Source organism: Elaeis guineensis, chromosome 11 (genome assembly GCF_000442705.2).
Source record: "Elaeis guineensis isolate ETL-2024a chromosome 11, EG11, whole genome shotgun sequence".
Taxonomy (NCBI): Eukaryota; Viridiplantae; Streptophyta; class Magnoliopsida; order Arecales; family Arecaceae; genus Elaeis; species Elaeis guineensis.
Genome location: NC_026003.2, coordinates 80,333,281 through 80,349,680, shown reverse-complemented (window position 1 = coordinate 80,349,680; position 16,400 = coordinate 80,333,281). Strand labels below are relative to the sequence as shown.

Genomic DNA, 16,400 nt, shown 5'->3' with positions numbered 1-16,400 from the left:
TCATAATGTGATATATATAAAATGATGTCCGATCCAAAAATCGCATCGTTGTGTCTGTAAGAAGTATGCTAGTTTAAAATAGATATGATTATTCAACTGAATTCGATCTGTGCTCAACGATATATTTATAAATTTAATAAATATATTTTTTTTGCAGTCGAAACAGTTTAGAGAGGGATCAGACAGTTTTTGGAGTCCCATCAGCTGTCGTAAGCAAAAAGCAGATGAATCCAGATAAATTATATATCAATAATGAACAGCATAGATTGACATTAAATGTCTAATAATATCATAAAATTTGATATGTAATTTTGCTTTTGCAATTGAATGGTGGATTCATTTTGGAATGTCCGCAGAACATTTGAGAGGTGTGGCTGTCCGCATTCTTTCCTGGACGGTCTCTGTTAGTGGCTGTGAGCGCAATTGATCGACTTTCGTCTTTATCCACAGCAAATAGAAAAATCATCTGACATAAAAGTATCTCAATGATCTTGTATATGTTCACTATAATCTGAGGTTGAGGCTAAAATGTATTCAGAAGGAAGTACACTGGTCCGACACTAGATGATTATGTTGAAGAGAATGACGGTCTGGTCATCGGATGGCTTGCAGGTCAGTAGCAGGATCCAGAGCTTGATGAGCCAGGGTCCCCTTCACGACCAGCCAGTGTGGTAGCTAGGGAGATCATGGTGGATCTAGACCAATGGGTAGAAAGAAATATTTACATAAGATTCCAGCTGATCAGCCACAGCCTAAGGGGACACAGGGCTCATTATCACATGACTCTTTATCCGATACATTCTCGCAGAGGTTTGAGCAACAAATGCTAAGGCGAGATCTGCAGTCAGCAACAAGACATCTATCTTCTTAATCACAGGAAACTCAGTTACAGAGGAGCACAAGGGGGGAAAAAAAGACAGTTGCACGTGCACCACTCTCGAGAGTATAGGAGCTATCTGGCTCAGATTCGGAGATCAGGAAGAGTCATGATGATACTAGTAGTAGTTATGGATCTGATGATTAGAGAGGAACTAGAGGACAGGAGATCACTGCTTATGAAACAGTCGCAGGGTGATATTCGATTCATCGGTGAGTTTCAGTTTACACATGCCACACAAGATAGGGACTATGGTGGACGAGTCGGTAGAGACCATGGGGAGCCGATTTCATTTAGACAACGGGCTCCTAGAGGTCGTCCAGCATACGATGCAGCTGTAGACGATCTTGCACGTGGAGTAGGATCCATGGATGTATCTAGATCATCCTCGTATTATGGATCCTATTATCTGCAGCCACCTTATGATTCTTATGGATATGGTGCATCCGAGGCATCGTCTTCTAATGGTTACTATCCTATGCAGCCTGGAGCATCTTATGGATTAGATTTTGCTATCGACATATTCGGATGGGTTCCTCCACAGCCATACCATCATCCTCAGGATACTTTTCAGAGTCAGAGTTTGAGTGAGAGATCGGAGATGTCTTACAATCCAGAGAGGATGCCTTATGGGATGAATATTCAGGAGTACAGTGCATCTTGATTAGAGGGTTGGATTGATGTTCCTCCAGATTATGCCAATGATCCAGATATCTACGAGCGTCACAGACACTCGACGAGATATTAAATGCAGAGCAGATCTTGAGGTTAGTATATCATTTTTTGTACTTTGTACTTTAAAAGGTTAGATATATTTTAATTTACATTTATATATTTTTTTTGTAATTTTAGGATGTTAGAGTTGTAATATAATGTAAATAATACATATTTGAAATTTTGGATCAAGAGTTTTTGTACCGTTATCGAACTAAAAAATTGAACCCAAATATGTCAATAATATGTATTATAATATAATTTTGAGGTTGTATTTATGAATTAATAACTTGGAGATCTAAAAAAAAACAACAAAAAAAAATTATACCGGTACCGAATTGATACGTCGGAGCGTACCGTATGTCGGTACGGTATGGTACCGATACCGTACCATATCGGTCCGGTGCCAGTACACACTCCGGTACTGGTACAGTGGACCTTGGGCAAGACAATTGGATGGACATGGATGTTGAAGGCTTGAAGATTAAAGCACGATCCTGTCAGTCCAATCTAATGAAATTATCTCTGAAGACCTATCCATTCTCCTTTTGGTAAGAGTATATGTTGGTATGGTTATAAGCTGGAACCATGTTTGGTCTTAGAAGGTGCTGTCTATGCAATCTTGAGGGTTGAGGCATTAGTCCCAGGTCTGGCATAATCACAATGTGATTTATGTTGCATATACATACATGCATATGTCCATACCTAGTATGAATATCTTTTCTTTCTGATGTGCTTCCTTATAATAATTTTTCATGCCTGTTCCTGTCCTCTCTCATTCTTATAATAATTTTTTCATGCCTATTCCTATCCTCTCTCCTTATAATAATTTTTCCTGCCTGTTCCTGTCCTCTCTCTACTCTTACATACCAAAAGACAGCGAGGATTCAGATCTTAAAGAAAGCCGGTCGACCCTCAGAGCGTCTGGTGAGCCATGAGCACTGCCGGTTTGACCAGCCACAACAGCATGAGTGTGTGCATGTCCGCAAGATAACAGAAGCTGCTGGAACTGAGGATGCTGAAGCTGATGCAGAGTATGATGGTGCTCTCAAGGAAGCCATCCGTGGTGTCCAGGATGCAGTGACCAGCATAAATGATCATCTGGAGGAGATCCGCTATGAGATTGAGGCTCTTGAATCAGTATAGTTGCTGGACTATGCATAATAAACTTAAATCCATCCGTCTCTGGCCTCACTGAATCTGGAAATGCTTCAGCTATATTTTAAGTGCAGGCTTACGGAAGAATGTAGAGAAGGATGCATTTTCTTAAATACGAGTCTATGTGATTATAATATGATTGGTTTTCTGCAGATGAAAATGGCTATTGTACGTTAAACTTATGCTTCTCCGGTGCCTGTTTGTTGTTTTTGACCTCGAGAGAGTTCAAACGCAACAGAGAAAAGATTGAATTTTGTGCTGAATGACATTAAATCTCAAACATGATGTGTTCTGTGGACAGAGGTCTTTGGTTCACTGAGGGATTCTTGACCATTTTCATTTTCCACAACTAACCCTTTTTAGCAGACCGCTAGATGGCTTTGCGGAGGAAACACTTCACGAATGTGGAACTGACAATGTCTTGATATTTTGAGCTTTAAGCACTGATGGTTAAATATGCTGCATGACATGTAAAATACAAAATTATAGTTAGTAGAACTAGAGATAAGTTGGAGATGTTGGTTCCTTTAGTAGACTTTTGTGTTCCATCTTAAACAAAAATAGAGAATGGATCAAGTATGTTATTGTACAAACATTGTGCCAAGGTTTTTGTCTTGTTGTATTTATTATTTCTGTGAGATAGCATCAAAAATTGTTCCTGTTGACATTTGATCAAAGTTGTTACTGCAAGTCTTCGGATCAATGTGGATGGAATCTGGAGTTTGGTGGTGTTTTAAGAACTAGTTCTCTTTAGGAAATTTGAAAAAGAAATCCATACTCATTAGAGGTTTTCTAATGGAGGAGTTTTTGATGTTTAAGGCAGTCAAAGTTTGAGAATAATTGAAAAAAAAAAGAAAAAAAAAAAGGAGAGGATAGATGCTCTAGCCCTCTTTCAGAAGAATTTACTTGAGGATCTCCTTAACTTATCTTTATGTAGGGGTGAGTAGTCATATATTACCTCCAAATTCGATAATGAAAATAGAGAATCAGTGCCCACTAATCTGAAAATTATGAGTTATTAGTTATAAGCGCATTTGTCGGCATTAGATACATGATTTTGGCTCATGTGCCCGGGATTGAAAGGAACCATCTAGAACTTTAGGAGATTTCGTCAGATTGATTCTCCCTCTTAATGGCCTGATGGTTTGGAGTTCAACCTGTGTTGTCAATATGGATCCAACTCCAAGGTTGGTGTGCGTCCAAGGTGAGTGCTCATTCGCTATCCAAAGTAGGGGAGGTCAAGGTCAGAAGGTTAATTTTTTTTGTAACACTTTCCTTCCACTTTCGAGCCTGAAGTGACCTCATTGCTTCAAGCGGTAGAAGTGGCCGGCTTTCATATTTGACCCAACCTTGACTCCCTGCACAATTTATGGGTCGGAGTATTTAATTTGCATTAATCGATAGAGAGATGTCGAAGCTTTATTAATGCATCATTCACAAATCTTACCGCAATAATGAGGTGTGGGTGGCCCGAAACATCGTGGCATAATGATTTGAAATAGTGATCTCAGTGGTTATTTTTGGGCCTATCATGACACGCCACATGGCAATCATCGGAAGGCTCTGAGCTTCCCCCTGTGGATTTGCCTATGTGGTATGATCAAGGGGCTGGTGCAGTGAAGAGTCGTGCAATCCAACAGCAGTGAAGAGTCGTGCAATCCAACACCATTGATGCTCGCCACATAACAAGATTTGGTGCTATGGTGCATTGATTCGAGCTATTGGTGGGCAATATAAATAGACCCTCTCTTCTTCTCTTCTCTTTTCTCGGTCGGATCTTTGCTGCTCTATTGTCGCTACTGTTGGAAGGGTGCCCACCACTGTTTGCGCCACCATCTTCTTAGGCTCCATCATGCTTTTGATTTTTTGAAGCAAGGCCCCTTTCTTCTGATTGGTTCTCTTTGTTTCTCCCTTATTTTTTTCTTGTTTCATTCATTCTATTTTTCTTTCAGCTTTCTTGTTTCATTTGTCATTGTCTTCTACTCTCTCCCCTCCTTCATGACCTCTGATGGCAATGAGGCAAGGTGAGAAACTCATCAAGGTGGTGGAAATCCTCAGTCACCTCTCCAAGTTAGGTCTGAGGGGAATCCTTGGACCGGTAATGAGTTTGGCTCCTCATCTAGGTGCCGATCTCCTAACCCATAAGACTCAAGTAGTCTCGTGTTGAAAAATATGTCCCAAAATCAATTGTCAGTCTGTTGATGATTGTGCTCATATTTATAATTGTATATAAATTTTTATTAATAAAAATTATTTAATTTTTTCATCATATTTTATCCATCTTATTTGAACTTCTGTATTGTGATGAGTCCTTAGGACTATATTTAATCGACAAAGAAGGATTTATCGCTTAGTCCTTAAAACATGTTTGTGACCGAATGATATGTTGTTAATAGGACGATAGCAATATCAAGTATAGGTCGTTGTGTACCATATGAGTTAGTTGTCCTCTTAACTAAGGAGTGTGGAGACATTAATATGGCATGCAGGTGGAATGTGGGTGTATATTCACACCGGACGTGATCATTTGTCGAGCACTCTACTGTCAAGAATAGCTTGTGAAGGGTTTGGGTATAAGTGTCCCTCAGACCTAAGATCACCACGGTGACTTGTAAGCAACTCACTGTACTTTAGTATCGAACCATCTGAGTTTCTAATTCAGTGATAGAAAGTTATTGGGTGCAGTTATGTACTTATCAAGTCGGTGTGTGTCAAGATGGAATTGACCTCTCTGAATTAGTAGGAGATATGCATCAGTGTATTTTAATTTAGTAAAATCTTGATTAGGATAATCCATGTGATGAATTTGAAAGGTTGAAATACAATGTGATCGACTATATTAGGGTTGACAGTTAAACCCTAGGTCATCTTGAGCATTAGGGTCAAAGAGATAAATTATATGGTAACCATACGCTAGTAGATTCTAGAATGCTACTTTACAATCTTTCGACCTATTCGGATGTCGAATCCCATTACTAGATGGTACATCGATTAGTAAAGAAAGTCATTCCTATGCTACCAACTTAGGTTCAAACCTATGAGGTCACACATATTAGATGATTTGATCAGATCTGATGGCTGAAGAGTTCAATTGGATTGTGACTCTGGTGAGGAGTCCCACTGAGATTAGAACTCTGGAGGAGAGTCCCACTGGACTGAGACTCTACTATTAATAAAAAATTAATTAGTAATTAAATTAACTCAATATGATTGAGTAAAGAGCTTTGGATCAAGTCTAATTGAATTAGATTCAGTTTGATTTAGATTGGGTTTGATTTGATTAAGCCTGATTGCAAGAGAAATTTGATCCTGATTCGATCAAGACTTGGGCTTAGCTAATTCCTAATTGGGTTACAAATTTATTGAGATAATTAGGCTCCTAATTAGATTAGGTTCATTTCTATCATTGGGTTCAAATTAGATTTGATTTGCTTTAGAATTAATTTGAAAATGAAGAGTCCAAGCCAATAGGGACTCTATCTCTTTATCCTTGCGCCACCCTGGACCCATCCACTGGATCTCAATGCCCAATTGGATTTGGCTTGAGATTTTTGACATGATGAGAGTGGGCCCAGTAAGGGTGGGCAGCAAAGCATGATGAGTCATGATCTCATCTCCTGCCTAATTCGAATGCGATCCGAATTAGAGATAAGAAGATAAGAAGGAAAGAGATTTTTCAAAAAAAGAAAGAAAGTATGCACCAATTGAATTTTTCCTAAATTTCTTTGAGGAGTTTTTAGGCATGTGAGACTCCTGATGTCCTTCCCCATGCCAACACTTAATTTTAGAAATTTTGGGATGCCCAAAAGGTGTTTGGCGTGGACTTTATTGGCACCCTCCTTTTGACCTAAACCCCAATCCCCTTGTTATATAAAGGGGGCTCCAATAGTGGATGCCCCATATTTCTCCTTTGCAAGTTTATTTTTTTTCTAGAGCTCCTCCTCTCCTATTCCTCCTCTAGATATTCCCTTTCTTTGGATCATCCAAGGCTTTTGAAAAAGAAGGAAGAAATCAGTCTCAAAGATCCTTACAAGCTAGCACTTCCAAGGCGCCTGATCTGTGCCGATCTTCATATGAACTTTTTGTAGAGGCCGGATGACTTCATGTGGCTGTGAGTAACCTGAAGGAGTGCCTATCCAAGTGTTGGACTAGCAGAGATCATCAATCTATAGTTCGGTAATGATTTTTGAACTATTTTGATTGTTTGTTATAGATCTAACAGTTAAATCTAGATCGTTGCATCAATTAGGTCGATGCAAATTTTTATTTCAGATCTTATGAGCATGTTAAATCATATTATAGATCTTGTCATGGTAGTTTAGATTAGATCTTATATATATAAATTAGGTTAAATTATTTAATCTGATACTTCCACTGCATAAATTTTTAAAATTACATGCATAGTACTGCCATATATTTCCTTCAATTGGTATCAGAGCGATGTTCCTTTATGATATAATTTAATATATTTTTAGATCTGATAATATATCTTTAGATCTGATTATTTACTATTTAGATTAGATCTAAATATATTTTATTTTCAGATCTATTTTTTTGTATGTTAGATTAGATGATCTGAGTAGCAAAGTACTCGAATTGGATAATCATCAGGCCGTTCGATCATAGGAGCACGTAAGGTTACATGACCCTCTCTTTCTATTCAATGGGATGCTCTTATGGTATGTAAGGGTACCACTGTGAGATCCCATAAAAAAAAAGTGAAAAGAGAAAAACTTACTTTCTTGTAAAATCTTAGATTTTGAAATTCTAGGATTTGTTAATGTGATGCAAGTTGCATAGAAAAGTAGTTATATCTAATCTTCATAATCAAAATTATTTTGATTTGAAATCATAAAAATTTAGATGTGATCTAATAGATTTTATGATTTAATATAAAAAATTTACATAAAAAATTATTTCAAAACCTAAACCATGTTGATGCTAAACTTAATTAAGAATTAAATGTTGAATCGATTAGATCTAGAATTATGATTTAAGATCTAATGACATTGCATAAAACATAGAGCATGGGTTAGCTCAAATCAGGTCCTTTTAATTGGGTTAGACCTAAGGTTAGAATCAAAGAATTAATTGACCATGTAGAGAAATTGATTAAGTCTAACCAAATATTGAATTAGATTAAATCAGGATTTCTCTAATACAATAGTTGTAAATGATCAAGTTCATATCTTTGATTAGACCAAATAGATCTTGATTATGGCTCAGTGATTGAACTAGAATCATTAGGTTAGTCAAATTAAAACTAATTAATCAATTGGTGTCTAAGATAAGTTTGGTATTTCGACCAGTGATTTTTAATTGGGAGTGACTTACTTGCCCATTTCAATGGTATATAAGGTAAGCTTAGCAGACCCTTCCATCAATCTCACTTAGCCAATTTGATGAATTATGTTTTGATTAGATCGCTAAGTGATTCAAGTTAACTCATGCCATTAAGATTGATCAGTGTGACTGATTTAGGTGCCAGATCGACCAGCATGACTTTAATCCGATTTAATGACTTGACGAAGTCAGTAGGAGGATTATGGTTTACTGGTTGATCTCTTCTTTTCTCTTTTCTTAATTCATAAATTAAATCTTCTAAATTATTAAGTTTTTTAAATGAGATAGTTATGGTGATAACTAAATCATAGCCTCTCATTAAGTTGGGTGATAATGGATCTCATAGTATGATATTCATTGGAGGTCTAAAAGCTTGGTGCTCATCTGTTATTGAAATTATTATTCATAATATGATAACTTAGTCGAGTCTCTCTAGCTAGTGGTCAGGTTAGCCAGCCAAAGTCGGACCTGATCATTTGATAGTTAGATTCACAAGTATAATCATGTTAATGGTTGGACCTAACTAGGGCTTGCAGAGAAGATCAAAGTCAATTGAAAAGTTACCTGGGGCTAAACCAAATACTAAAAATTATTTGGTGAAACAATTAGTTAATGAACCTATCCATGGATGCATATGGGTGAGTCGACCAAAGTTAGACTTGTGTGCAGTCTGTGTGGATTCTAATATCCGCTAAGGAATTAAGGTAATTTTTTGAGTTGGAGATAGAGGCTGCCAATTCGTATAAAATAGTGGGAGAACTTTTAGACTAAAGTTTATATCTTTAGGATTAATTAATTCATATACTGATTAGGTTTTGATTTTTTTTTTTTATGCAGATATGGCCTCAAACTTGTCGCTCTGATCATTATTGGACAGTAAGAAGTTGACGAGATCCAATTTTAATAACTGATTTTGAAAACTTAAAATCGTATTGGAGCACGAGTGGATCTTGTATGTTATTACAGATCTGACATCTGAGGAGCCTGCTCCCAATGCTTATAGTATGGTTCGAGACACTCATTTGAAGTGGCTCAACGACCGCACCATAGTGCGTTGTATAATATGGGCTTCAATGAATGACGAGTTCACCCAAAAGTTCAAAGAGGCTCGGCCAGAGGACATGCTCATGGTGTTGAGAGAGTCCTTTAGTACTCTTGATGATATTGAGTGGCACAAGACTAGTTGCATCATTTTCAATGCTCGGATGAGGGAGGGAGCATCGATCATTGATTATGTATTATACATGATCGAACAGATCGAGTGACCGAGCAAACTCGGCTTCTCTTTGCATGAACAGCTGCGAAGGATGCGATCCTGAACTTTTTACGCAAATCCTACCTATCATTTCTCAATCATTTTAGAATGATGAAGCCTGTAGTCAACTACCACGGTCTGTTGGGATTGCTACAGATTTTTGAGAAGGATCACCAGGTCCACAAGGAGACAGTGAATGTAGTGGGAAGATCTTCTTTAGGTGGGCATTGTCTCTTAAAAAAAAAAAAATGAAAAGGTGCAAAGTGCTGGGAGTCAGACTCAAAAGCTCAAGTTCAAGGCCGACCAGAGTTAGGCAGAGTGCTTCTATTGTAAGAAGCAAGGTCACTAAAAGAGAAATTATCCTCAATATATAGCTTCTTTTGACCCTAACAGGCTAAAGAAGAAGAAGCAATCGGTTGCTGGACAAGGTACTTATATGATAACACCTTGTAACTTCTCAGTTTTTGATACAATAACTTGGGTATTGAATACCGATAGCCCTATTAATATTTGTAATTCATTGTAGGGTCTTCAGGTCGTAGGAGATTTGGAGACGGTGAGAGATTCTTGAATGTTGGAGATAGAAGATCAGTTCTAGTTCTAGCTTTAGGAATTATCAAGCTTGTATTCGAGTTTCATTTTATTGTTCTAAATAAATATCATTACTGTCTCAATTTTTTTTTGAATATTATTTCTGTAGGTCTTTTGGCCAAATCAAATTATAAAATATCAATAAATTTTTTTTTTTGTGATATCATTTTAAATGGTGTTACTATAATGCATGGACAGTTGAACAATGAGATCTATGTTGTATCATGGCCTAATGTAATGAACACTTCTAATAAACATCCTAGAATAATTGATGTCATGGATGCCTACCTTTGGCATTGTAGGCTAGGTCATATTCACAAAAACAGGATGAACAGATTAGCTCAGAAAGAAATTTTTAATGACAATGATTATGAATCATTGCCAACCTGTGAGTCCTGCTTATTTGGAAAGATGACTAAGTCATCTTTTATTGAAAAAGGTGAATGAGCCAGTGATGAGCTGGGTCTGGTACATACTGATGTATATGGACCCATGAGCACAAGTGCCAGAGGAGGGTACCATTATTTCATTATATTCATAGATGACCTATTTAGGTATGGGTACGTCTACTTGATGAAATACAAGTCTGAATCGTTTGAAATGTTCAAACAGTTTCGTAATGAAGTAAAAAAATAAACTGAAAAGAATATTAAAACTCTTCGATCAGATCAAGGAGGAGAATATCTTTCTGATAAATTTTTGACATATCTTAAGGAGAATGGGATTCTCTCTTAATGGATACCTCCTGGAATGTCACATCACAATGGTGTGTCAGAAAGAAAAAATCGAATCCTGTTGGATATGGTTCGATCCATGATGGGCTTTTCTACTTTGTCGATATTCTTTTAGAGATATGCACTCGAGTTGACTTGTTATGTGCTTAATAGGGTTCCTAGTAAATCTATAAGTAAAATACCATATGAGATATGGATGGGATGTAAGCCAGGGCTCTCTCACTTTAGGGTTGGTGGTGTCCAGCTTGTGTCAAACATTTGAAAATAGACAAACTTGAAGTCAGGTCTGATAAATATAATTTTATAGAGTAGCTTAAAGAAATTAAGGGATATTATTTCTATCTTGTTGATGAACAAAAGATATTTGTCAGCCTTAGGACAGTCCTTTTAAAAAAAAAATTTCTTAGGAAAGGGATTAATGCCTCTAAGATTGAACTTGATGAGTTCAACAGGTAGAATTCACATAATCTAATGAACCCACAGAATCGAATTTGATGATGTCAAATCTGAAACCTATTGTAGAGGTACTATTAAGGAGATTCGATAGAGTATTGCGTCAACCAGATAGATACTATGATTTCTTGATCCAAGATAGAGATTTTGTTGAACTCGATGAGAATAATGAGGATCTGATCATCTATATGGATGCAATGTAGAGGTCCGACTCTGATAAATAGGTTGAAGTTATGAAATCTGAAATAGAGTCCATGAAGATCAATGATGTATGGATATTAGTTGACCCACTTGAAGGGATTAAATCTATAAGGTGTAAGTGGGTCTTCAAAAAGAAGAGGGGCACAGATGGGAAGGTGGAGACCTATAAAGCTCATTTGGTTGCCAAGGGTTATCGTCAATGTTATGGTATTGACTATGATGAGATATTTTCTCCTATGGTAATGCTTAAATCTATTCAGATTATGCTTGCGATAGTAGCACACATAGACTATGAAATTAGGTAAATAGATATGAAAATAGCTTTTCTAAATGGAGAGCTAGAAGAAAAGGTGTATATGATCTAGCCTGAGAGTTTCACATTTACAGATGAGTTCAAAGTGTGCAAGCTTCAGAGATCCATTTATGGATTGAAGCAAGCATCTAGGAGTTGGAACATACATTTTGATAAGCTTATTAAAACGTATGGCTTCATTAGGAATGGAGAAAATCCTGTATTTATAAATGGGTAAATGACTCTGTTGTTGTATTCTTCATTCTGTATGTGGATAATATTTTCTTAATTAGGAATGACATCCCTGCATTACAAAGAATAAAATTTTGGTTATCATCTCAGTTCTCTATGAAGGATTTGGGAGAAGCATCCTACATCCTTGGGATGAAGATTTATAGAGATAGATCGAAAAGATTGTCTGGATTGTCCCAGTCCACGTACATAGACATCATGCGGAAGTGGTTCAGCATAGAGAATTTCAAGAAAGGCTATCTCCTGATAGATCATGAAATTTCTCTCTCAAAGAGGGATTGTCTGATAACTCCTCAAGAGAGAGCGTATGAGTAGAGTTTTATATGCTTCGACAGTGGGTTCTATAATATACGCCATGACATGTATAAAATTAGACATGGCATACTCACTAGGGGTAGTGAGTAGATAACAGTCTGATCCAGGAGAGAACCACTGAAAGATCATAAAGATCATTCTTAAGTATTTAAGAAATACTAAGGACCAGTGGCTTGTTTATAGTGAAACTGACTTAAAACTAGTGGGGTTCACTGACTCCAGCTTTCAATCAGAGTATGACGATAGCAATAGTGTGTTGGGCTATATTTTTACCCTAAATGGTGAAGTAATTTGCTGAAAAAATTTCAAGCAGCACATTGTGGCTGACTCTGTTTGCGAGGTAGAGTATATCATGGCATCCGATGCTGCGAAGAAAGCTGTATGGTTGCAAAAATTTATCGATGAGCTCGGAGTGGCACCCTCCATCGATGGCCCCATCCTGTTACACTGCGACAGCACTGACGCCATTGCTTAAGCTAAGGAGCCGAAGTCCCATCAGTGCACCAAGCATATTCTGCATCGCTACCATCTTATCTGGAAGATCGTGAATCGAGGTGATGTCGACCTTTAGAAGATCGATGAAAAGAGAACTTAGCCATTCCATTTACTAAAGCTATTAGAATCAAAGAGTTTGATGATCACAAGTTGAAGATAGGTATATGATACTATACCGATTGGCTTTAGTCTAAGTGAGAGTTGTTGAAAAATATGTCCTAAAGTCAATCGTCAGTCTATTGACGATTATGCTCATATTTGTAATTGTATATGAATTTTTATTAGTAAAAATTATTTATCTTTTTAATCATATTTTGTCTATTTTATTTAAATTTCTGTATTGTGATGAAGTCCTTAGGACTATATTTAATTGACAAAAGAAGATTTATCACTTAGTCCTTAAAACGTGTTCGCAACCGAATGATATGCTGTTAATAAGACGATAGCAATATCAAGTATAGGTCATTGTGTGCCATATGAGTTGGTTGTCCTCTTAACTAAGGAGTGTGGAGATACTGGTATGATATGCAGGTAAAATGTATGTGTATATTCGCATCGGATGTGACCATTTGTTGAGCACTTTGCTGTCATGAGTAGCTCATGAAGGGTATGGATATAAGTGTCCCTCAGACCTAAGATCACTATGGTGATTTGTAAGCAACTCACTATACTTTAGTATCGGACCATCTGAGTTTCTAATTCAGTGACAGAAGGTTACTGGGTGTAGTCAAGTACTTATCAAATTGGTGCGTGAGTCAAGATGGAATTGATCCCTTTGAATTAATAGGAGATATGCATTAGTGTATTTTAATTTAATAAAATCTTGGTCAGGATAATCCATGTGATGGATTTAAAAGGTTGAAATACAATATGATCGACTATATTAAGGTTGACAGTCAAACCCTAGGTCACCTTGAGCATTAGGATCAAAGGGATGAATTATATGGTAATCATATACTAGTAGGTTCTAGAATGTTGCTTTGCAATCTTTCGATTTATCCGGACATCGGATCTCATTACTAGATGGTTATTTGAAAGGTTGAAATACAATATGGTCGACTATATTAAGGTTGACAGTCAAACCCTAGGTCACCATGAGCATTAGGATCAAAGGGATGAACTATACAGTAACCATATATCAGTAGGTTCTAGAATGTTGCTTTGCAATCTTTCGATTTATCCGGATATCGGATCTCATTACTAGATGGTTACATCGATTAGTATGAAAAGTTATTTCTATACTACCAGCTTAGGTTCGAACCTATGGGGTCATACACATTAAAAAATTCGATTAGATCTGATGGTTGAAGAGTTTAATTGGATTGTGACTCTGGTGAGGAGTCCCACTGGGATTGAGACTCTGGAGGAGAGTCCCACTAGATTGGGACTCTACTATTAATAGAGAATTAATTAATAATTAGATTGACTCAATTTGATTGAGTAAAGAACTTTGGATCAAGTCTAATTGAATTTGATTCAGTTTGACTTAGATTGGATTTGATTTGATCCAGCCTGATTGCAAGAAAAATTTGATCCTGATTCGATCAGGACTTGAACTCAGCTAATTTCTAATTGGGTTAGAAATTTATTGAGATAATTAGACTCCTAATTAGATTAGGTTTATTTCTATCATTGGGTTCAAACCAGATTTGATTTGATTTAGAATTAATTTGAAAATGAAGAGTCCAAGCCAACAGGGACTCTATCTCTTTATCCTTGCACCACCTTGGATCTGTCCACTGGATCTCAATGCCCAATTGGATTTGGCTCAAGATTTTTGGCATGATGAGAGTGGGCCCAGTAAGGGTAGGTAGGAAAGTATGATGAGTCATGATCTTATCTCTTGCTTAATTTGAATGTGATCTGAATTAGAGATAAGAAGATAAGAAGGAAAGAGATTTTTCAAACAAGAAAAGAAGGTAGGCACCAATTGATTTTTTTCTAAATTTCTTTGAGGAGTTTTTAGGCATGTGAGACTCCTGATCTCCTTTTCCATGCCAACTCTTAATTCTAGAAATTTTGGGATGCCCAAAAGGTGTTTGGCGTGGACTCTATTGGCGCCCTCCTTTTGACCAAAACCCTAATCCCCTTGTTATATAAAGGGGGCTCCAATAGTGGATGCCCCATATGTTCTCCTTTGCAAGTTTATTTTTTCTCCAGAGCTCCTTCTCTCTCCTATTCCTCCTCCAAATAGTCTCTTCCTTTGGAGTGTCCAAGGCTTTTGAAGAAGAAGAGAGAAATCAACCTTAAAGATTCTTGCAAGCTAGTACTTCCAAGGAGCCTGATCTGTGCCGATCTTTGTGTGGACTTCTGTAGAGATCGGATGACTTCATGTAGCTACGAGCAACCTGAAGGAGTGCCTATCCAAGTGTTGGGCTAGCAGAGATCATCAATCTACAGTTTGGTAATGATTTCTGAACTATTTTGACTGTTTGTTATAGATCTAACGGTTAGATCTAGATCGCTGCATCGATTAGATCGATGCAGATTTTTATTTTTAGATCTTATGAGCATGTTAAATCATATTATAGGTCAAGCTTGAGATGGTAGTTTAGATTAGATCTTATGCATATACATTGGGTTAAATTATTTAATCTGATACTTCTACTGCATAAATTTTTAAAATTGCATGCATAGTACTGTCGTATATTTCTTTCATCTCGTGCATGAGTTTATAGATTTTTGTGGTCTGGATAATGAGGAGTCTAGCATTACTAAGTATGACCTAAGAAGGTTCTGGACTCAGTACTCCATACCATACTCTTTCCATTTGAAGGTTGATAGGATCGCGATGTTGTCATTAGAACACCATATTTATCAAATTAATTTTGACTTCAATAAAAATTAAAAACACATAGAAAGTAGCAAGTCAGGTTGAATCTACAGAGAAGACAGGATTTTGATTTAGAATCTTTGATTTTATAAAAAAAATAAAATTTTGAAAAAAATAATTTTAGATTAGAAAATAAAAATTAAAAGTGTAAAAAATAAATCCGATCCTAAGATCTACGATTTAGATCCTAGCTTCTACTTATAATAAAAATAAATAATAAAAATTTAAAGAGTATAAAGTAAATTGATACTAAGATCTACTAACTAGATCCTAGCATCTACTTGCAATAAAAATAAAAGATAAAAATTTAAAGTGTAAGAAAATAAATTTTGCATTAATTAAAATTAAAATTTAAGTATAAAAAATTAAAAAAATAATAAAATAAAATAAAATTATAATAAAAATTTAAAGTTGATCGGTGCAGCCTCATCAAAAAGATCGTTGAAATCTTTCCTTCTTCCTTCGTATTTCGTGGAGCGAATTGACTTCTTTTCTTCTTTTTCTTGGATCCTTAAACCCCTCTAATTTTTTTCTCTATTTTTTTTAGTTTTTGACTAATTTTTTCTGCTCTCTTCTCTTATTCTCAGACCCCTTATTTATAGATAAATTTTTTTATCTTTTTTTGGTAGCAAAAGGAGTCCTAAAATCCTTAGAAATTGTATTAAACCCATGTCTTAATTTTTTGATTGTCAGATCTTCATTGGATTGCCCAAATCAGCCCAAAAAATAGCGTTACACTCCTTATTATGATCAGGAATGATAACAGCCATTCGATCAGGCACTTGATTGAATTCTGATCGTTGGATGGTGCAAAACTCTTCCTATTCTCAGTCTGGATGAACACCAGCCAATAGATTGGACTCCAGATTGAATTTCAGTTATTGGAT

The 16,400-nt window shown here is 36.4% G+C and overlaps 1 protein-coding gene across 2 annotated transcripts in view; it reads left to right on the top strand.

Moving 5' to 3' along the window:
• LOC105034138 (uncharacterized) overlaps positions 1–3,049 on the top strand; it is a 48,713-nt gene extending 45,664 nt beyond the window's left edge. For both annotated transcript variants that reach the window (XM_029261512.2, XM_010909187.4), the window contains one exon: positions 2,468–3,049. In XM_029261512.2, coding sequence (XP_029117345.1) covers positions 2,468–2,737 — 270 coding nt within the window. In that variant the 3' untranslated portion in view covers positions 2,738–3,049. The remainder of the gene's footprint in view (positions 1–2,467) is intronic.
• The last annotated feature ends 13,351 nt before the right edge of the window (positions 3,050–16,400 follow it).